The 24,539-nt window shown below is 46.0% G+C and overlaps 1 protein-coding gene across 1 annotated transcript in view; it reads left to right on the plus strand.

Annotated features, from left to right (window-relative positions):
• The window catches only part of IQCA1 (IQ motif containing with AAA domain 1), a 177,991-nt gene that overhangs the window by 116,626 nt on the left and 36,826 nt on the right, over nucleotides 1-24,539 (plus strand). The window contains exons 13-15 of the mRNA XM_060105914.1: nucleotides 1,393-1,475; nucleotides 9,222-9,329; nucleotides 13,233-13,432. Coding sequence (XP_059961897.1) covers nucleotides 1,393-1,475; nucleotides 9,222-9,329; nucleotides 13,233-13,432 — 391 coding nt within the window. The remainder of the gene's footprint in view (nucleotides 1-1,392; nucleotides 1,476-9,221; nucleotides 9,330-13,232; nucleotides 13,433-24,539) is intronic.

Genomic DNA, 24,539 nt, shown 5'->3' on the forward strand with positions numbered 1-24,539 from the left:
GAGGATATGGGGAGGGGGAAGGGTAAGCTGTGACAAAGTGAAAGAGCGGCATGGACATATATACACTACCAAACGTAAGGTAGATAGCTAGTGGGAAGCAGCCGCATAGCACAGGGAGATCAGCTCGGTTCTTTGTGACCGCCTGGAGGGGTGGGATAGGGAGGGTGGGAGGGAGACGCAAAAGGGAGGGGATATGGGAACGTATGTATATGTATAACTGATTAAATTTGTAAAATAAAAAAAATAAAAAATAAAAAAAATAAAAAAAATAAAAAAAAAAAAAAAAAAAAAAAAACACTACAGTTGATACTGCCTTGGTATAGGTCAGATACTGTCATCCCAAATTCTATTACAATTAAAACTTTCTTAATTCTCAGCTGAGGGCACACTATTTTAAATATATTTGATAGAATAAAATTTCAGTCAACCAAAGACTGGAGTCATTGAATTAACATATATCCCGATGGTATTTGGCTTGAATCTCACTGATGTTCTTGAGTCTCTTTTAATCACACTAATTTGGATCATTGAACAATCAAAGAACAGTTTAAAAATAGTTATATTTACAATTCTTCAGCCTAAAGAAAGACTGGGGTTGAACCAAAGCATCAGGCCCCTAAAAATGAAAAGGGAAAAGACAAAACATCTCAAAGGACTCTGCTGAACCGTATTTGAGCATAATCTATCTGAATTCCAGCAAGCCAAGCCCCAGTTAATTTCATTGGGAGTTTCATTCATTAAGTGGGATACTATCTCCATTTTTTCTTCAAGTAGTATAAATTACCACTATGCTGGCTACATACCCAAGGCCCCCTTAGAGAAGAGGTTTTGTCATCTGTAAGCACTATGGAAGAGTATACCATCCTCCTAAAAAATTATAATATTTTGTCTTTCATATTAAAATGATTTCCATTATAAGTCTTTGTTTTTTATAGATATTTCTTTTAAACTATTATGCTATGGAGTTAAAAGGAAATGTCAGTTTCACGAAGGATTGATGATTTACTACAGCTTGCAGATGCTAACTGAATATATAATTATGGCCCCATTACGTTACTATTATTGGGTAATTTCTAATTCATATTTGTGCCATCATGAAGGCTGACGAAAGGGCAGACTGCAGGAGTCATAGCTGGTCTCAGATGCCCAAAGATATAATTCTTATTAATGGGAAACCTCAGGTATACCCGTGGACGAGTGCAAGTATTGTTTTTTAAAAGCCTAATTTATCCCCAAATTGTAGTAACGCTTCAAAAATCAATTTATTTGCATACATACAAATGTACTTTGAATGAGATCTGGTTAAAGTTCTCTTGAGTATGTGATGATTAACATCAGTACTGCTGATTTGATGTGTTTGCTCACAGAATAGATGGTCTGCTTTATCCCCAGGACCATCGAATCTCTGTATAAGGAACTAGTGGAAGAAGGCTTACTTATCCAGGCTCTGAAAGTCAACCTCTCTGATTACATTGGTAAGGTACACAAAGAATAATGCATGTATGTGTCACAGATGCATGTCACCCCTTGGGTTTTGAGGACCCAACAGCCAGAAGTATGTTTCATCTGTGCTTTTGTCCAGCCTAAAATCTGGCCCTTAGTGGCTTGCAGTAAATGTTTGTTGGATTGAATTGATTTGAGTTCATTCTGTGCTGTGATCTAATGGGTCCAGCTCTCTCCCCTAATGTGGTAGAAGCAGGTTTCCAAACCTACTAGCAAGGTTCCTGGAGGCATTCTTTGTGGCTTAAGCTGACTTGAGGAAATGAGAAATTGTTCATGCTCTCTGGTTATCAAAATGCCCTAGGGGGCAGCCCCTGGTTCTTCCAACACAGAGTCCTCACAGGAGAAATTCCTTCCAGAATTCCATCTAGAAGCCACCACAGGAGTAGTTGGGAGGAAAAAGAGGGGACATTTGCTATCACCACCTTCAGCTAATGTTTTTCTCTTAATTTTTAAAAAATACCATGAGGATCTGAAAACATATTTAAAGCTTAAAATTCTTCATCCTCCTACCACCCTAACGCAGATATCATTTTCACTTTCATACATCTACAATCAACTGAGGACATTCGCCTACATAACCACGAAAAGATAATCACACTCAGAAAATTTAACATTAATGTCGTACTGTTACCACTAGGTAATATCTAATTAATAATCCGTTTTCCCGTTAGTCCTAATAAATAATGTCCTTTGTAACTGTTTGTCTTTCTCAATCCCAAATGCAGTCAGGGATCATGGATGTGATGGTCCTATCTCCTTCGTCCACTTTCATTCCTTTAATCAGCACCAATTTACAGGCTTTTCCAGTCCTTCACAGCACTGACATTTTTAAAAAGTCTGAGCTGTTTTAAAGACTCTCCTTCAACTGAATTGGTTTGATGGTTTGATGGTTTCCTCCTGACTTGCTTCATGTTAAACATTTTTTACAGGAAAACTACAGGTCATAGTGTGTCCTTCCAAGTCTTTCACATTGAGGGCACAAAAATGATGCTTTGTCCCATCACTGGTGATGTTAAGTTTAATCACTGGTGAAGGTGCTGTTCCACAGATTTCTCCATTGTAAAGCTCCACTTTCCACTTTGTAATCAATGAATAATCTGTGGGGGATAGTTTGAGGCTCTGGAGATTCTGTTCCCAACCATCTTAAAGGTTTAGGCATCCGCCGATGACTTCTGCCTGCCTCAGTTTTTGCTATGGTGGTTGTAAAGTGGGAATATTCTATTTCTGCCTCCTCTTCTAGCAGGTACCATTCTTCTGGAGAGATTTCCCTCCCACCCTCCTTTTAAAATTATTTTGGTATTAGAGTAGACAGATGGATTCTCTCTTTTTAAAATTGTATTACAACCCATTTCCGAGTTATTCATTCCAATGTTTACACTGACCCAGTTTTGGCCTGCAGGAGCAAAAAGGCTGACATTTCCCTTGGATCAAAAAAATGATCACTTTAATCCCTTTGAAATAAAGCCACATTTCCTTCTTGGAAAGGCTTGGAGGAGCCTTCATATTTCCTAATGGTGTAAGATTTTACCAGAATATGTACTGGAATATCTGTTGGGTTTCTATTTATTTTATGTGGTTCTTATTCAAGTACTGCAGGGTTTTCTCCTGGATTGCCTTGATTATGTTCTGTTAATTCTGTTCATATGAAAAAATAACACTTTTAGCAGAACCCTACCTCTTTACTTACGACTGGGATCTCTCAGTGCTCTCTCTCCTTGTCTGGTTTCTTTCTTCATATCATGTCTTTTTTGCTTATCACTGAATCCCTAGTTTTTAGTACAGTGCCTAGCACATGGTAGAGTCTCAGAGAATTAATGGTCATATTTCTCATCTTCTTACTAATTTCTTATCCATCTTGGACTTGCTCGCTGATCTCTTTGTCAGTTTCCAGGCAGCATCTTGAAGATGCTTAAGGTCAAAGCAAATGAAATCAACCTCTTAAGAGTGACCTCAAATGTAAGTGACCCAGTCTAGCAAAATCAGTCAAATGGCCACAAGGATTGGCTCCGTTTGGTCTTTTCCACGTTTGTCTTCTTTTTCCCGGTTAAGATCCTTAGCTTGAAAAGATGGCAGTGGGTCTTCCCAGATCCCCACATCAAAACAGACAAAGAAACTAGATGGCAAAAGCAAAAACCTGTGGACAACATTAACACAAAAATGAAATAACCAAGTTTCCCCTCAAAGCCCAAAGTGCAAGCCACTGGGGACAAAAAACAAAAGAACCCCAAAATAGCCAGCAAGCACTCACTGGAAGGCACAGCAGACCAGGGTAGTAACTGCAGCTGGAATTGGGAGGGGTTTGCCCACTTCAACAGCAGATGCGTGAAAATGGATAGAATCAGAAAGTATGAACGGACGAGAACAGTCCAACCTCTGGACACTCTTGAAATTGACCCCTCCAAGACACCACCTTATACTGAGAAGAAACTCGTGGGAGTAGAATCACAATTGAATAGGAACTACAGAGATGAGGGAGAGAAAAGGTCCAGAATAAATTGGGGGAGGGGAACAGAACAAGGACATCTCGAAAAGCAAGCCACCATACTAATAACATATATGAAAACAACAGAAGAGGGGACTCTATGAAACTTAAAAAGCTACCCTGACCTAAACTATCTTCTAAACATATAGGAGTATTAACTCATATAAATTTATGCAATGGAAAATTTCAAGGTCAAAGCCCATGCCAGATATCTATTAAAAAAGAAAGAATAAGAAGCAAAGTGTCATCACAAAAGGACATGTCCACAAAGCAGACATAACTGGAACCTACTCTTTCAAACCAAGCTAATATACATTAAGAAAATTATAGAAGATATATAAGAATACATAAAATGGAATTAGAAAAATTAGAGAAAAAAATTAGAGAAATGAAATGTGAAAGACAGAAATTTTTTTTTTTTTTTTTTTTTTTTTTTTTTGCGGTACACAGGCCTCTCACTGTTGTGGCCTCTCCTGTTGCGGAGCACAGGCTCTGGACGTGCAGGCTCAGCAGCCATGGCTTACGGGCCCAGCCGCTCCGCGGCATGTGGGATCCTCCCGGACCGGGGCACGAACCCATGTCCCCTGCATCGGCAGGCGGACTCTCAACCACTGCGCCACCAGGGAAGCCCAAGACAGAATTTTTTTTTAAATAAAACTAGAAGAACAAGATTAAAAGGTTTCAGAGGAAAGTAACAAGTACTAAAGATAGACAAAGAGAATTCACATAGGCAGGCAAAGATAATACACATCCCTGAAGAAGAAAACCAAAGCCAAATACTAAGAATTTTTATTAATGAAAAATTTCCTAAAACAGAAATGCAAACCACATAATGAATGATCACATTTTGTACGTGAGAATATCAACACCAATTGACCAACACCAAGATGTATTCTAATAAAAGTACCAGACCTTAAAGTAAAGGTGAAAAAGAAACCTTGGGGCATTACCCCTTCTCCTTGTCCAGCCGGCCCAAAGCTGGACAAGCAGGGCAGGGCGGGTGTTGGCTGTGCCTCAGCAACTCCCCATGCAGGCGGGGACGGAGTACAAACCCTCTAACTCAGAATGTGGCCGCAAGGTTTGGACATTCCCCACAGCCCAGGAGCCCTGGATTCACAGCCAGCCCGGCTCAGCACTGCCGGGACACGAGTTGTTTGGGGGGCTTCCACTCTTTTCTAAACACCACTCAAATCCAAATACACGCTAGAATCACAGCAGTTAGGGCTGAAAGAGACTTGGAAGGCAGGAAACTCAAGTTCGTAATGTCTGGCTCCCCCAAGGCCCAGCCCCCAACTCCCCCACCCCCAGTTCCTTGCTCTGACCCTGCGCACCTGCCCAGCTCGGAGCGCTGACCCTGTGCCCAGGAACAAGCTCCCGCCACAAGCTTGGGTGTGCAAGAAATAGCACATTTCCTTATTCTTTAAATCACCATAACTTAGCATCACGAGGGCTAAACTGCCAAGGTTATTCAAATTCAATCCTTCTTACAAGCCTCCACCCCTGCCCCCAGGTACCATCAAGGTCCCTGATTCCCAAATGGTGCCTGGATGCTGGGGAGAGATTCTGGGCACGGGCATCCTCCACGACCCCTTGGTGCCTGCGGGGGCCACTCATGCCTGCCTGGGCCCTCTCTCAGCGAGGGGCTCTCTCCCCTGCTCGCTCATCCTCCATGCCACCAGGACACAGGGCTGATGCCCACTGACCAGAGACCCACTGACGAGCTGTCCCGCCCAGGCTGGGAATGTCTTCTCCCTCCTGCCTCTGAAGCTCCCACCCTCTGGGTTGCTGGGGCTTTCTGTAATCTTTCTGTGCCTCAGTTTCCACAATTATGAGGATAATAACAGCAACCGCCTCACTAAATTGCTGTGACAGTTTAATGAGTGAGGAAATGGAGCGCTCGAGGGCTAGCTAGCTGTCTCCCTGTGTTGCTGCGGTGGTGATCTCACCTCTCCTTCCGCGGACTCAGGGTTTGCCAGCAAGAGGGCTTGTGACTTCCCGGTGCCTCCGTGCCCCTCCCTCCCTGTGCACGTCGCAGAAGCACGAGGCACCTGGGTCAGCCGCTGCTCAGGGGGAAAATACAGAGGGAACAAACACAGCCAATACTCCCCTAAATTACCTGGCTCTGCCTATGGTTCTGGAGCTGCTGCGTTCGTTGGGAACATTGACACCCAGGCCAGGGCTGGTGCTTCTCACTTTCTCCTTGGCATCCAGGGCCTGTCCTAAGAACAAGAAGATTCAAAGGGTTCCTCAGAAGCCCACCTTAGAAGACTTGACTTAGACATTACATGTGAAAAACATCTGAAGCTTCGGAATACCTGGGCCCCAGGGTGCATAATCTTGGCAGAGCTGTTGCAACAAAAAGTTAACCTGAGAAGTCTCTCTGTCGACCTCATTCTGGAAGCTGGTAGCCTGCATCCAACATAAATTTTTATTGTATAAACAATTCAGGAACCTGGATTGTAACCACGTAGCATGTGTCACCGTGCTCATCATCATCAGAAGATGCTCTGTGCAGCCCTGGCAGTGCCCGGGGCAGAGCTGGCATGTCCTGGTGCAGGTGGGAGGGCCCAAGTCCTACGAGCATTGTCTGCTGACTTGAGGCCTCCTGTGTTCTCTCACTCCTTTTCTTTGAGTAACTTTTTTAAGAGGCTATTATTTTTTATCAATTGTCTGTTCTTCTCTTTTCAATGCTGTGTGGGGTAGAATGGAAACGTTAGAAGCTGATTGCACCTTGATTTCTCAAATATTTTTTAAGTGTGCTCGTATGTTCCTATTCTCTACAATTAGTTCCTCCTTCTGTGTTCATTTGCTAGGACTGCTCTAACAAGTACCACAGTAGGGCAGCTTAAACAGCAGAAAATTACTCTCTCCCAGTTCTGGAGGCCAGAAGTCCAAGTCCACGGTGTCAGCAGTGTTGGTTGGTTCCTTCTGGAGGCTCTGAGAAGGAATCTCTTGGCTGTGGCCTAAGAGCCCCTTCAAGCCCCCACCTCTGTCCTGCTCCCTGGACTTGTCAGCCCTCCCCTGCCAGGATGCTGAACTGCCCTGGGGCTCACATGGCCTAAACTGACCTCTTCCTCTCATCCCTCGTCTTGTCCCCTGGTGGTTTGCTGGCAGTCGTTGGCGATCCTTGGCTTCTGCTGTATCACCCCATCTCTGCCTTCATCCCTCACATGACCTCCTCCCTGCCTGTGTGTCTGTGTCCAAACTTCCCCTTTTTATAAAGGACACCAGTCATATTGGACTAGGACCCACCCTGATAACCTCAGCTTAATTAACTACATCTGCAATGATCCTGTTTCCAAATAAGGTCACATTCTGAGATACTGGAGGTTAGGCTTTGACATATGGATTTTTTTATTTTTTATTTTTTGCAGTACGCGGGCCTCTCACTGTTGTGGCCTCTCCCGTTGCGGAGCATAGGCTCCAGATGCACAGGCTCAGTGGCCATGGCTCACGGGCCCAGCCGCTCCACGGCATGTGGGATCTTTCCGGAACGGGGCACGAACCTGCGTCCCCTGCATCGGCAGGTGGACTCTCAACCACTGCGCCACCAGGGAAGCCCTGACATACGGATTTTTAAGGGGACACAGTCCTACCCCTAACACAGTGCTGTTTCTTTTCCCGCTGTTGTCCTAGGTTTCCTTGCCCTTTTTCATGCTTTCTATCTCCAACACCTCTTCATCTGCTGTTTCCTTCTTCCCTCGCTCGTGGAAGACCTGGTGTCTGTGCAGGGAATCCTGAAGTCTCTAAATTCTGAATGAGTCCCTGGGAAGAGCTTATGGCTTCCATGCTGGGCAATAGCAAAACGTAGTAACACACTTTCAGAATGAGTTTCCTCACTTGGCAAAGGGTCATTCCTTCTATCAGAACCAACACCCACCAGTTCAACTTCCTTTGTCTAAGTAGGGTCTAGAAAGTATGGCGCATCTGGGTATTAACTTGGATTTACTTAAGCAGGAAAATGGGGTCACTTTTATGCCCCCCCAATGCCATGTTTACAGCAATAAGTGCTGGATTTAACGGTGGCTGCAGGATCCCTTCCTGCTCTAGTGAAGGCGAAATGAACCACTCTTCTATTTATTACCTGCTCATTAAAAAGCGTGCAGATCGGAAGCCATAATAGATGCTTTCATTATCACTCATTTCCCTCACCAAGACCATTGCCCTTGCCAAGGACTTTTTCTCATGCGGAGGCTTTGAAAGGCTGTGGCCCACAACAAAACAGCCATCATTATCTGGATTTTAACTCTCATTTTCTTAGCATTTGAAAATGCTTTAAAGCCCTTGATATCTTCAGGATTTCATAGACACCTACATGTATTTCTTCAGTGTTTTCATACACACATAAAGGCATTTGTTGTACATATATAACACTGAAAGCTCTGCAAGATCCATACATGTTATGAAAAGAAAAAGTCAGGAAAAAAAACATCAAGAGATTGTGATTCGTTTATCGAATATTTTTCCTTCAGATTCAGGTACAAATCAAGAGAGAATCATATGAGCATGTAAAAGTCCATCCTCATGACAAATGAAGGCAGCAAAACTAATTTTCGTGGTGACCTTATCTAAATTAGTTAGAAAATAACACTTCAGATTTATGACTAGTTACAATTAAGCTCTTTGATGCCTTCTAATTAAACATGTAAAGATTTATTTCGATATTATTCCTTTGGTAATCCTTTAAAAACGATAAAAATGTTAATGAATATCACCCTCAATAAGAGATGTTTCTATTTATCCTAAATTAGACTCAGATCCTACCTTTCAAATGATTGCATTTCACGTTCAGATTTACACGGCTTCAATACAAATTTCACATCCATCTTAAGTAAGTTATTTTTAAAGTTTGTGCAAATGTTAGACATAATCTCTTGGAATAGAAATTAAACCAAACCTGCCGTATTTTAGTTTACTTTGTATGTTCTTCATTTTAGAACTTTGCTCTTCACATATTCAACATTCAAAGGTTATTCTTTAAAATACTGGGAGGTTAGTATCATACTCAACATAATTCCCAGTTATTGTAGCGAGTATAGAAACGTTTTTGTGGCTGGACAGTTTTTCTTCAAGCCTTTATCTGACAAGTTCTTTATAATGACTCTCCATAATATAATTATATCTGCTCAGAAATGTTAAATTTGTATCCTGTGTTAATTTTGCAAGTGTCCAAATTATGCAACTCAGAGTAGCATAGTTTCCCATTCATTTGTCCTCTATTTTTTTTTCTCCCCAGGTGAGTACAGCTACTTGGGGACTACTCTTCGCCAGGTGTCCATAGAACCCATGCCTTCCCTCCTGGATGTCCGACAGCTCGTCACCCTGTATGGGATCCTGCCACTAGGTAAGGACTCCACTTGCCCTGTCGTGCCTTTTCTAGAAGAAGGCACGTCTGCTCGTGTGTTCCTGGTCGTCAGTGTGCATTGCAGCTTACCTCTTCTACTGAGAATTGTGAGTGAGGGTCATTCTGCTGGGCTAGAGCATCCTGGAGCACAGAAAGGTACCTCCCGGGAAGCATATCTGTAGCACCTTTGAATGTCTGGTTAGCATTCTGAAGGTCCTGGAAGCTGTCATCTGGAGAGATGGTAACCGAGGCAAGCACCTGCGATTCAAAGTGACCAAATTAGACAAAGGCTGAGGTTAGGCTTGCCTGTTACACACAGGCTCTGTCACTGGGTCCTTAACAGAGCCAGCCCTTCGGGAGTCAGTGAAAGTGTATTTCTTGGATCTAAAGAATCAAGGCTCTGCCGATTTCCACGGAGATTCAATCATGGTTGTTCACACAGACGGACCAGAGTCTGCAGAAAAGTCAGGGCTCTCCGTAACAGATACCTGCTCCTCTCATTCACTTTAATTTATGTTTTCATGATTGCGTCACCTGGGGCAGGGGCAGGAACTCCAGCCAGGCCGTGCTCTGATGACCATTCTGAACTAGAAGTCGCATTTTGTTTAATTTGCTTTAAAGTAAGATGGGAATCGTTTGGACACTACTCATCTTATTCCACTTTGACTTAAATAAGAACTTAAACCTATTGGCAAGAAATAGTTCATTCTTCTTTCAACTTCATGTCAGAAGCAGCCAATAGAATAGGGGTCAACATAAATAAAATACATATATAGCACAAATATATAATACTTGGGGATCAACATAATTTGGGGTCAACAAAATCAATGTACAATATTTAATGGGGTCCGTGTAGATAAACAGATTAGCCCCCAACCCTCATCACAGAGTGATGGAAGGCAGTAGAGCTGAGAACATCAAGAGGTGTCGAGATTCTAAGGGAACTCCTCTCAAGTGAGCACGTGGTGTGTCTGCATCCTCCACCGGCAGATACAAGGTGATGGGTGTCGTCTCCAAGCTGACTTGAGGGTTCTGGAAGAAGCGTGCCTGGGAGGCATCCCACCCGCACCCTCCCTTTGTCAATGAGAAACCTGAAGTCTCCCTGGTGGCTGACCTCCCCAGGCCCCAGAGTCAGCGGGGCGTTTGTTCTCATGACCTGTTCATGAGTTTGCACTGTACAAACAAGTCAGACAGAGAAGTTCGCTCACACGGCAGCCTGCCGGGGCTTCGTCTGAATTTCATACGTCTAAACTAGTATCCGGTCACAAAAGGGAATGCGTTTGCTGGTCTGGTTATTCAGGTCACCACGGCCAGGACTTGGCAAGGCGGCCCCTTGGAAGAGGGCACTGAGGTCACACCGCAAGGGCACTTCCCACCCTGCCAGGCAACAGAGCTCGCACCGGCCTCCAGGGTTCTAGGAGCCTCAGCCAGGGCTCCCAGGACGAGGTGTGAACTTTCAAAGCAGTAAGGGCAGTAAGGGAATGCCCAGAAAGCATCTGGTCAGCGTTCACCTGCTCACTGCCCCCGCCCAGGAAATATCACTGTTCCCGGATCGTGGAGGGAGAGAGAGAAGTGAGGGAGGAGGGCGCTCACAGAGCAGAGGCTGCGTTTTATGTGCGGTTTCATTTCCCAGCGGAGGTGGACGTTGAACAGCTCTCACGGATGAGTAAGCCTTTCCAAGATGTTGAGGAACTCTCTCCAAGTCCGGGGTTGGAAGGGGCAGAGACGGGCTTGGGACACGGACCACTGGCTTCCTTGTGACTCTTTAATCCTCCGAAAGTTGAAAAGAGTGAATGCACAAAAGCCTGGAAATTTCCTCTGTCTCTTAGCAATTCTAGGCGATTTTTAAAACTGCCCCTGAAAGGCGAGATGAGCAGCTAGAACCATGGACGCCGTGGCAGGTTTGTCCCCAGCAACTCCCCGGCCTTTCCCTGCCCTGCCGTCTGACGAGCTGTCCAGAGGCCAGCGAGGCCCCGGTGCAGAGGCCCTTCTGGACCTCCCTCTCCACCTCTGCACTACGCTGGTGACCACCCCCGATCTTCTGGAAAGTCACGTCCCTGGGATAGATGACGTGTCCGGGTCTCCCCCGCCTGTGCCCCTCCCCTCCTGCTGCCCCTCCCCCAGCTCTGTGCTCAGCGCTGTTCTCCCCTCCCTCCACCCGTTCCAGAACTCTCCTGGCCCCCTGGCTTCGGCCACCACTCTAACCCTCATCACCTTCCAGGGACCCCGACAGCTGGCACCACTCTCCGCCCCGCCCCCTTGCTGACCCCAGCTACCTCGCCAACCAGAATCATCTGCCCCCCCCCAGGACCTGCCTGACCTTCCGCTTCAGGCTGTGGTCACTGCGTCCCCCTACTTGCATCCTTCTCAGACGCCCCCTTCCACTCTGCCCGTTCTTCACCGGCCAGCCCAGACGCAGCCCCTCTCTCTGAAGTCCAGCCTGACTCACGCCCATGCACCCACCTCATCCCCCAAATGGGAAGTCCTTTCTTCCCTGAATCTCTGTCTCTCTCACGGATCTTAGCACGGATCTTTTCCTCCCCTTCTAGTTACTTCTCAAGTTTAGCTCCCCCCGGCCATAAACTCTTTACAGCAAATCCTTTCTCTTCCGCATGAGCGGCCCCCAGCCGAGGCCACAGACTGAGCCCTCGGTATCCAGTTGTTGAGCGGGAGACGGGAAGAATAGCAGCTCTCTGCTGTCGTGGAAAACGAGGTCTGCTTCACCATAACACATTGCCGTTTCCCACGCTAACCACAATGGAAGTGTGCCCGTTTAGCTTCATTTTAAAGAGAACTTGCTCAAAACTACTTTCCAAGTTTTTGCGGAGTGTAGTAGGTAACTATAAAAATGGTTTCTAATGATTAGATAAATTCCCTAAGTCTTGTCAATCACACAAGAAAAAAGAAAGAGAAGCACAATAATCATTAGAATGTTGATATGTTTGTAGCTGATCCAGAAGAGCCCAGCAGTTGACCAAAAGCAAACTAGTGTGATAGCTGATGTTCCAATCACAGCCTTCTACAGGATTTCATTCTGTTCACTCTCTAATTACTCAGTGCCGACGTCTGCTCTGCTCGTGTTCAGGATGATGGAAGAAATCCAGCCCGAGTTCCAACGTGGGCTCGAAGGAGATGGGCGATGCAGTTGAGAGCACAGGGCAGGGACCTCTGAGTGACCTAATAATTCACGTCCTTTATTATCTAGGGTCAGATTGACTGTGCCCCTACCGACAGACTAGAAACCAGGACAGACGAAACCAACAGGGACCTACTGCATAGCACAGGGAACTCTGCTCAATATTCCATAATAACGTGTACGAGAAAAGAACTTGGAAAAGAATAGGTACATGTATATGTGTAACTGAATCACTCTGTTGTATACCTGAAACCAACACAACATGGGTAATCAACTATACTCCAACATAAAATAAAAATTAAAAAAAAAAGCCAGGCTACTGCTGCCTGGATCTTGTTTTTTCCCCGTTTTCCCCTGCATCTTCCTGTCCATCTCACATTCATCTTCCCGAGCCTTCAAAGGGTGTAGTGCTGCTGAGAAGCAGAGAAACCCCCAGCCCCTTCCCGCAAAATGCCAGAGGTTAGTTACTGCAGGAATGTTCTCTAAAATTATGAGTGTGGGGGGAATGCTGGGGTGAGGGGTGAGAGAGAAGCAATGTACTGAACACCCAAGGAGACCTGACAGCTCCACCTTGACATACAAATCAAAGGTGTCACGGAGCTGGCTGAGACAGGAGGCGTGCCCCTGGTGAGAAATGCCTTCCACACATCCATCACTGTTGCCGAGACTGGTGTCACGCCATGGAGTCATGGCCTTGAGGAATCCCCGTCTAAGAACCACTTACTTTCTTGGCGGGATCTTAAAGCCTCTCCTTCTGCATTTTTTAGGTTCTGAAGCAGTGCATGAGAAAGCTCCTTTGGTGAAATCCCTGCTCTTGGCTGGTCCATCTGGGGTGGGGAAGAAGTTGCTGGTCCATGCCATCTGTACCGAAACGGGAGCCAACCTCTTCGACTTGTCCGCAGCTAACATTGCCGGGAAATACCCAGGCAAAAATGGCCTTCAGATGATGCTTCACATAATCCTCAAGGTATTTATCACATTTCTTCATCTCCAGTTCTCCTCCTCCTTTCAAATTGCATTTTCAAATGCTGCAGTTAATTTCCCTAAGCCAACGAGCACAGAGCCTCACAAATCATTTCCTTAGGCAGACATGCACACCCCTCTTAAACTTCCCCATTGCATCCTCCTGTAAATTACTTTATTATTGCATCTGGCTGAGCGTCCAACAACCAGACACAGCTTCTTTCTTTGCGTAAACGCCCTCCTGTGCCATTCAGATCAGCCTCCTTCTGCCACAGGAATCCTTCCTGCGGTGCTCACGGGTCTCGTTAAAAATTAAATCCTTTTTCAGCCCACTTCCCTCCAATAATGGCATCAGATATTTGCATTGGGGGGTATTTCTTCTCACGTGGCATAAATTGAAGTCAGCTTCTCACACAGGAAATAAAGGGGGAACCCACAGGAAGCTAAGCTGACCGCAGTAGTGTAGATATTCAATTACATACCAGAGCCAGAGGATGCCATGTCCTCGGAGGTGCATACACAACCCAGCACTGTGATCTTAGATAAGCTCTTCACCTCCCTGGGTCTCCCTGGGTTTTATCGTCACTGAAATGAAGGAGTCAAACCAAACGATACTGTCACCCCTAAAAGCAATGATTCTCTGATATAGTTTAGATATAGATGATGATGGTGATGGATGATGATGAAGATACATCGATGGATGGATGGATGGATAGATAGATGATAGATAATAGATAGATGGATAGATAGATAGAGACACAATATACATATGTACACTTGAGGATTACCAAGTTTTAGAGCATTCTGATACTCAGTATTTATATTTGATATTAAAACTTCACAGGATTTCATTTGTTTGAGTCTCTCAAGGTTGTCCTTAGGCTGTTCAGTTCACTTTTCGTTGCTAGCATGTCCGATAAGCCAGCTTTTACTATATCAAAATGTACACAGAGGGCTTCCCTGGTGGTGCAGTGGTTGAGAGTCTGCCTGTCGATGTGGGGGACACGGGTTCGTGCCCCGGTCTGGGAAGACCCCACATGCCGCGGAGCGGCTGGGCCCCTGAGCCATGGCCGCTGAGCCTGCGCGTCCGGAGCCTGTGCTCCACAAAGGGAGAGGCCGCAATGGTGAGAGGCCCGTGTATGGCAAAAAAAAAAAAAAAAATGTACACAGAGCAAGGACTGTCCGGTACTTGGGGCTAGATGTCAGCTCTGCATCTGCTTTCAGGGGAGATTGTTACACAGGAGCACTGGCTCATAGAAACGGTTCCTTTTCCGTCTCCTCCAAACAGCCCCAGGGAGGAAGTGATGGCAGCAGGGTTTCCTCTCCCAGCCACATGGACCCCACGCTGCGCAAGTTAGGACATCCTCCCCTACTTTCGTCCCTTGCTTGTCCTGAAGGAATCCATGGAGAGAGAAGTTTGGGGAGCTGGGAGGCGAGAAGAAGGAGGGTGGGGAATAAAGAGCGAGCATTAAGCTATGTAATAGAGCGCCTCATACACACTAAGTGCTCCACGTCTTGTGTCATTATATTTAATCTTCACAGCAGCCCAGTGAAGAGTTCATTCTCATCCCCATTTTACAGATAAAGAAACTGGGGCTCTGAGAGGTTAAGTAACTTGCCCAAGGCCACCGAGATCAAGTGGCTGAGCAGGGTTCAAACCTAGACCCTTCTCTTCCTGACCATCCTGAACTATTTTTATTAAGGTAAAATTTATATACAGTGACATGCACAGATCTGAAATATGCATATTAAGTGTGAGCTTTGAAGAAATGGATACAACTGTGTCACCACCATTTTCATGTGCTTTTTGGTCCTTGTATAACTTCTTTAAATGTCTGTTCAGGTCATTTGCCTACTTTTCACTGGACTGCTGATCTTGAGATTTGGAAGAGTTCTTTATATATTCTGGATACAAGTTCTTTGTGGGACACACATATTGCAAATGTTTCCTCTCATTCTCTGACTTGCTTTTTCATTTTCTAATTTTTTTGTTGTTTACTTGTCCTATCATTTACTGAGAGGGGATATTAAAACCTCCAACTATGATTGTGGAATTCTTTATTTCTCCTTTTAGTTCTGTTGGGTTTTGCCTCACATATGCTGAAGCTCTGGTATGCATGAGATGTATCCACACTTAGGATGTTATGTCTTCCTGATGGGTTATTTTATCATTATGAAATGTCCCTTTTTGTCCCTAGTAACACTCCTTATCTTGAAGTCTACCCAGTCTGATATTAATGGTGCCACACCAGCTTTCTTTATACTCTTTTATTTTCAATGTCTTTATAGTTAAGATGCCTTTTTGTGGATAGCATACACTCGAGTCTTGCTTTCTTATCCAATCTGACAATATCTACCATTGAATTGGAGCATTTGCTTCCTTTACAATTATTCACATGGTTGAGTTAGGTCTCCCGTTTTGCTGTGTGTTCTCCATTTGTCCCATGTCCTTTTTATTCTTCTGTTTCTCCTTCTTTTGGGTAAACTCAGTACTTTTTATTATTTTATTTGAATTCCTCTATTGTCTTTTTAGCAATGACTCTTATTTTTCATTGACTGCTCTACAAATTACAATAGTCATTTTTAACTTAACACAGTCTACATAGCATTAATATTGTACTATTTTCCTTAAAATGTGAGAATCTTTCAATATAATCCATTTATTATCCCTTGTCCTTTATGATTTTATCATACATTTTACATCTAGAAATGTCAACAATACAATAGAGTGTTGTTATTTTTGCATTAAATAGTCATTTGTCTTTTAAAGAAATTCAGCAGAAAAATTTAATATTTTATACTTACCCACACATTTACCATTTTCAGTGCTTTTCATTCCTTTCTCCCAATCCAGGTTTCCATTTGGTGTCATTTCCCTTTCAGCTGCACAACTTCTTTTACATTTCTTTTAGTGCAGGTCTGCTGGCAACAAATTTTCTCAGTTTTCATTTTAGTTTTAAATGTTTTTACATTGCCTCCATTTTTGAAGGATATTTTTGATGGATATAGAATTCTGAGTTGACACATTTTTTCTTTCAGCACTTTAAAAATGTTATTACATTGTCTCTGTAACTCCATTATTTCTGATGAAAAGTTGTCAAAAATTCGAATTATTGATCTCTTGTGTGTAATGTGTCAATATTCTCTGAATGGTTATAAGATTTTCTCTTTATCTTTGTTTTCATTCATTTGGCTATTCATTTGACTGCTTCATATTGTCCACAAGTCACTGAGGTTCTGTCTCTCTAGTTTCCACATTGGATAATTTCTATTAATTAATCTACATTCAAGTTTACTTACCCTTTCTTCTGCTCTCTCCAATCTGCTATTAAACCTATCTTGTGGATTATTTTTTTGTGTTTCTGATATTTTGCTTTTCAGTTCTATTATTTAAATTTGCTTATTCTTATAGGTCTCTATTTCTCTGTTGTAATTCTCCATCTGTTCATTCAATGTAGCTATCTTTTCAAGTCCTTGAACTCAGTAGTTGCCTTATAGTCCTTATCTGCTAATTCCAATACTGTGTCATCTTGTGGTTTGTTTCTATTTGTTTTTTCTTGACTATGTGTCACATGTTTCTGTTTCTTCATATGATTAATAATTTTTTATTGTACATTAGACATTGTGGATGATACATTGCTGACACTCTGAAGCATGCTAGGCTTGGTTCTCTCAGGCAGTTAAGTTGCTGGCTGATCAGCTTGAACTTGCAGAGGTTTTGTTTTCTATTTTGTTAGTGTGGGTCTATTTTGAGTTCGCCCTTAGTCCTGGAACCTTGTCTTTACTTTGAGGTCTAAAAGGACAGCTTTAGGTGTTTACCAAGCTCTTTTAACTTGGCAGAAGCTAAGGTATGTGCTCAATTATTTTAGTTTTCCAGCTGTTGCTTTCCACTGAGCTTCTTGGAATCTTCCCCCATGCATGCACACTTGCAAGGTAACCCAAGAATTTGAAGATGAGCTGGAATTTGAAGCCCAGCAACCTGACTTGTGGCCTCTGTGTACTTAACCACCAAGCTCAAAGCACTAAGTTCTTCAGAGGAAAAGTAAGAGAAACCCATCCTCTTGCCCGAAAGAACACCTAAATGCACTCATTCTAAATGCTGAATTTTGTTGACATCATCAGGTAACCAACAGAAGCACATGAGTTTAAAAATATTGGCATTTCGTGAGCATCTATGTATCACAGACCTTACACTTCCCTCTGTTTTAACTCATTCACTCCTCACGACAACCTTTTGAGGTGGGCATTATTATTCCCATTTTGCTGATAAGAAAACTGAGGTACAGAGCATTTAAGTGATTTTCCTGGGTTGCAATGCCGTGATGTGAGCCTGGTCAGTCTAGATGCAGAGGCTCCAGGTCTAACAGCTGCATTATTCAGCCTCTGAATTAAGCCACTCTTCTCCAGCCACCAAATGGCTCAATTGATCAGACTTCAGGACAGAGCCAAGGACATGATCATGATGTTCTCACTCTCAAGAAAGTATTTGCTCCTGCCACTGAGAGGTTTGTCCTGATATCAGACCAGCTATCTTTGCATTAATTAGAATCACTGCAGACTGACATTATGTGGACCACAAAATGCCGGATGTCAGATTATCAAAATGCGGAACAGTACATGCATCCACCTAGGCCACTCCACGTCGGAGGGCCTGACACACACCTCATTAGGCTTCACCTTTACTGTGTATATAGCTGACTAATGAAAGACCAGGAGGTCTCTGGAGTGAAAGTCATTCAATTAAAGATCACGTACAGTGAGCCTCTGTGTCCTGGCAGGACTGACGGAGCAGCTAACTGCATTGCAAAGAGGTATTTGCCTTTGATTAACCAAAGGAAAGGGGAATTTTATGGCTGTGCTGGTGAATCAGTGGCAGGAAGCTCCAGTGAGGTCCTGTTATGTGGGCCGGGGCCGCAGCAGCTTGAGGGCAGCAAAATATGGATCTGAGGCATTTGCTGGAGAAGGTGAAATAACAGAAGGGCCCGATTACTCATCACGTCTTCTTATAAAGAATTCCTCTGACTGAATTAATCTCGGCAGAGCAAAGAATGCAACGCTTAGGAAGCATCAGAATTTCACTTCTGGCTGGAGGCGTCTGCTTCGCCCACAACACCCTGTGCACGTGAAAACACGTTGGCGAAACGAGTTTCTGATCTGTTTCCCAAGCACAAGTTCAAATCTGTTTTGTTCTCATTATTTTGGGAGGGTTCCTTTATTTTATACACGATAACTCTAATGCGTTCCTTTAAGAAATGCCTTTACCGTACCAGTTAACAAATGTTATTTAAAATTCTCTCTTCCAGTAAAGCTATATGTGGAAAGGAATATACATCTATTTAGCTAGGAAATATTAGAAATACATCTAACAATTAAGAAACACGGGATAAATGATTAATATTTAATAGGTGTTTTACAGACAGAAGAAGTTATCAAGGCAGGGTGCCAGCCTCCTCAGGTGTTTATGATGGTCAAGCAGGGGATGGAGAAGGAGGGAAGACTTGTTGTCTGGCCAGAAGTTTTATACACACTTTCCCTTTTAATTGCCCCAATCCCTGATGAGGCAGGAATTAATGTCTCCATTTTACAGACCAGAAAACAGGCTCAGGGTGCTTAATTTAACCAAAAATACAAGAAAACTAAGGGGCTGGCATCTGGATTTAAGCCTAGATCTGACTCCAAAGCCACCACCTGGCCCCCAGCTGGCCTCTGAGAGAGTGAAGGCTGTGTCGTGCCCGGCCCTGTGAAAGCTGTGGCCTCGTGGTGGCCCGAGCGCAAGGCCATTCCTGGGCCGGAGTGTCAGCTTACCCTTTTCAGCGTGAGACATTTCAGCGTGAGAAGGTGAAGAAACTGGAGGCTGTAGCGTCCCGTTGGCAGCTCCCGCGGCACCCCACACCCCCCTGATTTCCCCCTTCCCTGACCCTCCAGACAGCCCATGAGAAGGCAGGGGGGAGGCCAGCAGCACCCCGGAGAGCAGGACAGAGCAGAGCATCCTAATCCTGAGCTCTGGGTCCTGGGGGAGATGGTCCCTCCCTCCCTGGGGTCCTGGCTTCCTCCCTTTCCTCCTTTGTCAGAGGTCTGGCCACTGAGGGCAGGACTCAGAGGGAGACCTAAGAGAGCAGGGCTAACGAGGCCGCCCAGCCCGTGTCTGGGCCACGTGGCCCGTAGTGGCCTGCGAATCCGGACAAAAGGGAGCTGAGATGCTGCTCGTGCCGCAGCACCACCCACCAGGGCTCCGTGCTGGGCTCCCAGCCAACGGCCTATGGCAGCTGGCCAAGGGATTTTGCCCAGATGTGCTGGTGTAAACAGCTGGCCCAGGAATCAGCAGATGGGGAGCCCAGCCAATTACATCTCTATAGCTCGTGGAGACTTATTCTCCTGGTTAATAACCCAGACAAAGACATCGTGGCTATTCGTGGATGATTTTTCAAAAAAAACACACAGATGTACAATAACTGTAATAAGTATGTTAGTCCCGCCTTTTCAAGGTGAAACTCAGTAAGGGTAAAGCAAAGACGTACACCTGGCCCCCCAAAACAGAGCTGCTCAAATGAGAGAGGGGGTAAGAGAGGAGGAGGAGAGGAGAGGGAAACAGAGAAACAGAATTTAGCCGCTTTCGTGCAGCATCAGGTGTGGCAATAAAGGAACTGGGGGCTGCTGCCCGTGAGCCCTCGGTGGGCTGCTATCAGAAAGCTGGGTCCCCTCCCGCTGGGTCGTGTAGACAGTTTCAGGTTGAAGAACGGAACGCACGTAGGCAGCAAAACCTTTTTTTTTTTTTACTACAGACTTTCCATTTTACAGCGGTTTTAGTTTCACAGCAAAACTGAGCAGCAGTCAGAGGATGGGCGACTGTGTTGGGGGGAAGGGCGGGTCCCAACCCCCCGATGCCCCGGGCGCCATCTGCAGTGAGGTGTGTGGAAACGCGCTGTGGGCTGTAAGGCACGTAAGCGTGGCTGTATCTGCTCTTGTTCCGTGGTGGGTAATGGGGACGGGGTCAATGTCACAGGCATTAAAGAATTTTTTTTTTTTTCGGTACGCGGGCCTCTCACTGTTGTGGCCTCTCCCCATTGCGGAGCACAGGCTCCGGACGCGCAGGCTCAACGGCCATGGCTCAGGGGCCCAGCCGCTCCGCGGTATGTGGGATCTTCCCAGACCGGGGCACGAACCCGTGTCCCCTGCATCGGCAGGCGGACTCTCAACCACTGCGCCACCAGGGAAGCCCCATTAAAGAATTTTTAACCAGTTTGGAAATGCTTAGAGCATTCGGGAAGGTGAGCATGGCCTTGCACACAGGCGTGAACCCCTGTGCTTCCCAAAGTTGGCACAGTCAGGGCGGGTCGGTGTGAACCCATTAGTTCTAATGGATTAGCTGGGAGTAGGCTGGGAAGAGGGGGTCCCAGGGGAAAGTCTGGATGATCTGTAAGCCTGACACCTGTCACCATCCAGACACCATCCCCTCGAATTCCACCTGATACTCAGCAATGGTATCAGTGGGTTCCTGGCACCAGTGCTGACCTGGTTCCCCCATGTCACCTGTCCCAGTCCATCAGCTGTGCCTCCCTCCTGGTCCTCTCCTCTGCCTCAGTTTACCTTCCTTTCCATACAGGGTCAGCCCAGCCGGGCTTCTGACTGTTTAATCCACCTCTGCTCTTCCTGTGATTGTCATTCACGGTTTATCCCAACTCTCATCCAGCAAGGACTTGAAGTAACTCCTACAGTCATATAAAAGATAATGCAAGGAAATAGAAATTCTGAAAATATCATTTGTAAATAATGGAAATAGAGAACAAAATGTCTTCACATATTAAACGGAAACAGAATCCGAGTGACTATAGTTCAGAAAGCTAAGCCCCACCCCCAATAACCGCCCCCCAGCTCCTCCGCAGCATGGCAGCACCTCGCTGACGGCTGCCTGACTGCCCAGCAGCTCCCATTCAGACACAGGAGGCCACACACTCTGCAGGCAGGGACCATGTTTCCCAGACATCCCTGCCTGTCACCACAGATGGTCAGCAAAATCTGTGTGGGTTGGATGGATGGAAGGGCGGGCGGACGGACGGATGGATAGGCAGATGCATGGTCCTTTTCAGTTTGGTAAACTAAGACACAACCACTGAAAAACGGAGCTGGGTTTTCCTGGGGTTCTCTATGGCAAACAAAATAGGACCCTTTCAGAAAGAACTTCCAAAGCTTCCAAGGGTCATTTGGGCAGATCTAATTAGTAATTCAAGCGTGCCAAACACAAACTGGTTTTCATTGTTGAGCCATTATATCCCAACCAAGAGAATCTAATTCCGATGGCGGATGTTTGACAGCATTTCTTTGGAGAACACAAAAGATCAAATCCATAAAACTCACATGGATGGAGAAGTAACTGTTTGTTAGACCTTCCCAGAATTTGAAAAAGCACACTTTGGTTGAAACGCATCTTTATTCCGGAATTGATATTCAATAGGACTGCAGAGCCCTCTACTGGCGGCTGAAATAAACTATCCCCTGTAACTTCTGGAAAGTTCCATCATGAATTAATTACATTTAATTGCTCATGACCTCAAACTATCTGTGGGTAATTTAAATAAAGCCTTTTCATTGCTAAGTGAAAATTAAAATAGAAAAGGATACCATTTTTCATTAACAAATTGGCAAAGAGTTTTTTATGGTTAATACTTGTTGAGAAGAGAGTAGAAAAACAGATCCACTTATTTGTGGCTGGAGAGAGTGTGAACAGAGGGCCTCCGGGAGGGCAGGTGGACCACACGGGTGAGAATGTGAAGAGCTGGCAGGCCCTCCGACCGACTAGCTTCATGGACCCAAAAGCGCCCATCTAAGCACTGTTTGGTTTAGCAAGAAGGCGGAAAGCCATCCAAATGTTAAAAAAACAGGGGTTAGATCAATAAATGATGAGACCCCTTGCTAAAATGATGTTGGAGAAATAAACCTCGTACGAAGTGAACATGAATATAAAGCAGTGTGTGAAGAACAGTCTTGTGCTTGCAAGTTTAGATACTGAGAAAGGTCTGTAAAGACAGGAAAGGTCTGATGAGCCGTCCTCAGTGGAGGGGGCAGAGAGTGTTTATGCCTGTCTGAATATGTATTCCGAAATTTTTACTAACCAATGCTGCTTTTGCATGACAATAAGAAAGGACTGAATTTCCGAGGCACATGTTTTCAAAGCTCAGCCTTGCCTGCCTGATGCCCCCGTGAATGTGCCTTGACTCTCCCGCACCTGCCTGGCCCACAGGCATCCTTCCCCTCCCCGTGGCTGTGAAGCAGGGAAGGCGTCTCCCCTGAAGGTCATCCTCGCCCGCCTCACCTCCCCACCCAATGCCATCTCTAAACTCTGCCAACGTTTCCTGTCTCTGTCCCATGCACTCCTCAGCTCCCTGTCACCTGGCTTCTGTTCCCTCCACACCCTGCCAGGGCCACCAGTCCACCTCCTGGTTGCCAGGTCCTTGGGCCAGCACTGGCTGCCGTTGCCCCCCCTCACTGCCCTCCACCTTCCCTGGGCTGCAGGACGGCTCCCTCTTCTGTGCCCCTTTGTTCTCTCTGGGGCTTCTCTTCCTTCTCTCCTCCATTAGCGTCTTCACCCTTGGTCCCTGCTCCGCAGCCCTGGTCTGGCTTCCTCCCCTCTCCCCCTTTCCTTGGGAATCCCCTCCATCCACTCCCATGGCTCTGCTGCCATCCTCAGAGCCCTTTCCAGCCCCCCACCTCCCTCCTGCCCCCCAGACCCATCAGTCCTCCCGCCTGGATGTCCAGCTGCCCTCAGGCTCCCCTGGCCTAACCTGACCTCATCCTTTCATCCCTCATCTAGTCCCCTTTTTGGATTCCTGGGCCACCGTCCTCCTAGTCTCCAGGCCTCCCAGCGTTGGAGACCCCCTACTTCCTTATCCCTCACCCAGCCATCAGCAGGTCTGGCAGATCCTAAACGCCCCTCACGTCCGTTTCCTGCCCTCCCCGCCACTCTGCTCCAGCTCTCACCTCCTCTTCCTCCAAAAGCCTCCGAACCCTCTCCCTGCCCCCAGCCTCACCTCTCACCATGCCATCTGCACACACACACCCCCATCTCTTTCCCAGTCTCCGGGGAACAGTCATGCTTCACACCCCACCAGAGGGATTTTTCTCTAACACAACCAGCATCAAAGGTCACGATTCAATACGCTTACAGACTCTCCACAGCTTCCAGGGTAGAAGCAAACTCTGTAGCACGGCCAAGGCCTTTGTGACACCTTCCAGAATGACCCTGAGCAGCCGCATTCGGGCACACCTAGCCCTGCACCTTGGCTCCTGTCCTGAGCATGGCAGATGCATCCCCTTCTCCAGGCTCTGGGACCTTCTGGAAACCATTGGAAGGTCTGTCCCCTTTAACCCTCGTCTGCAGTCTCCATTTCTACTTACCCTCCTCATCTACGTCTCCCTCTTTCTGTCATCGGTAGTCCTTGCTGACACCCCATTTTCCTTGTGCCCCCCTCCCAGCTACACATCTGCCCTCCCCTTCTATCGGTGGGCTCCTTGAAGTCGGGGACCCCAGCACCTACCCCAGTGCCCGGCACATCAAAGCCCCTCTACCAATGTTGTGAATGAAAAATGAGAGAATGGCTTTCATTCTACAAGCTGGACCCAAAATAATAAAACCAGACTTTCTTCCGCATGACAGGCTTTCAGCTATTTGAAATCAGCTCACTTGCCCCCTTGAGTCTTCTTTGCCCCAAGGAAAAGAGCCTCAGCTCCTTCCATTCTTCCTGGTGGGAGAGGTGCTCGGCCTGGGAAGGCCCAGCTTTCTGTACCCCTCTTCTCTGCCCAGAACTGACCAAGGTCACCAGACATCCCCTGACCAGGCACGCCACCGAGGAAGGTCAGGGAAATAGAGATTCATGCTCTGGAGGACCAGACAATGATGTCATTAGAGCCTTTCTTCCTATTGGAATGAAAGGTGATGATAGAGGAGAACACGGGCCAAGGGTAAGGAGATGCTTTGGAATAGGCATCTTCTCTCCATGGCAACGTGGGAGCCTGCTGCCTGGATGACAGTGCTGGCCTGGGGGTGTCGGGCTGACCCAGGGCTTACTCTGGGCTCCACATTTCTCTGTGCCGGGGGAGGAGGGGATTTTACTGAC

This window comes from Mesoplodon densirostris, chromosome 8, assembly GCF_025265405.1.
Source record: "Mesoplodon densirostris isolate mMesDen1 chromosome 8, mMesDen1 primary haplotype, whole genome shotgun sequence".
NCBI lineage: Eukaryota > Metazoa > Chordata > Mammalia > Artiodactyla > Ziphiidae > Mesoplodon > Mesoplodon densirostris.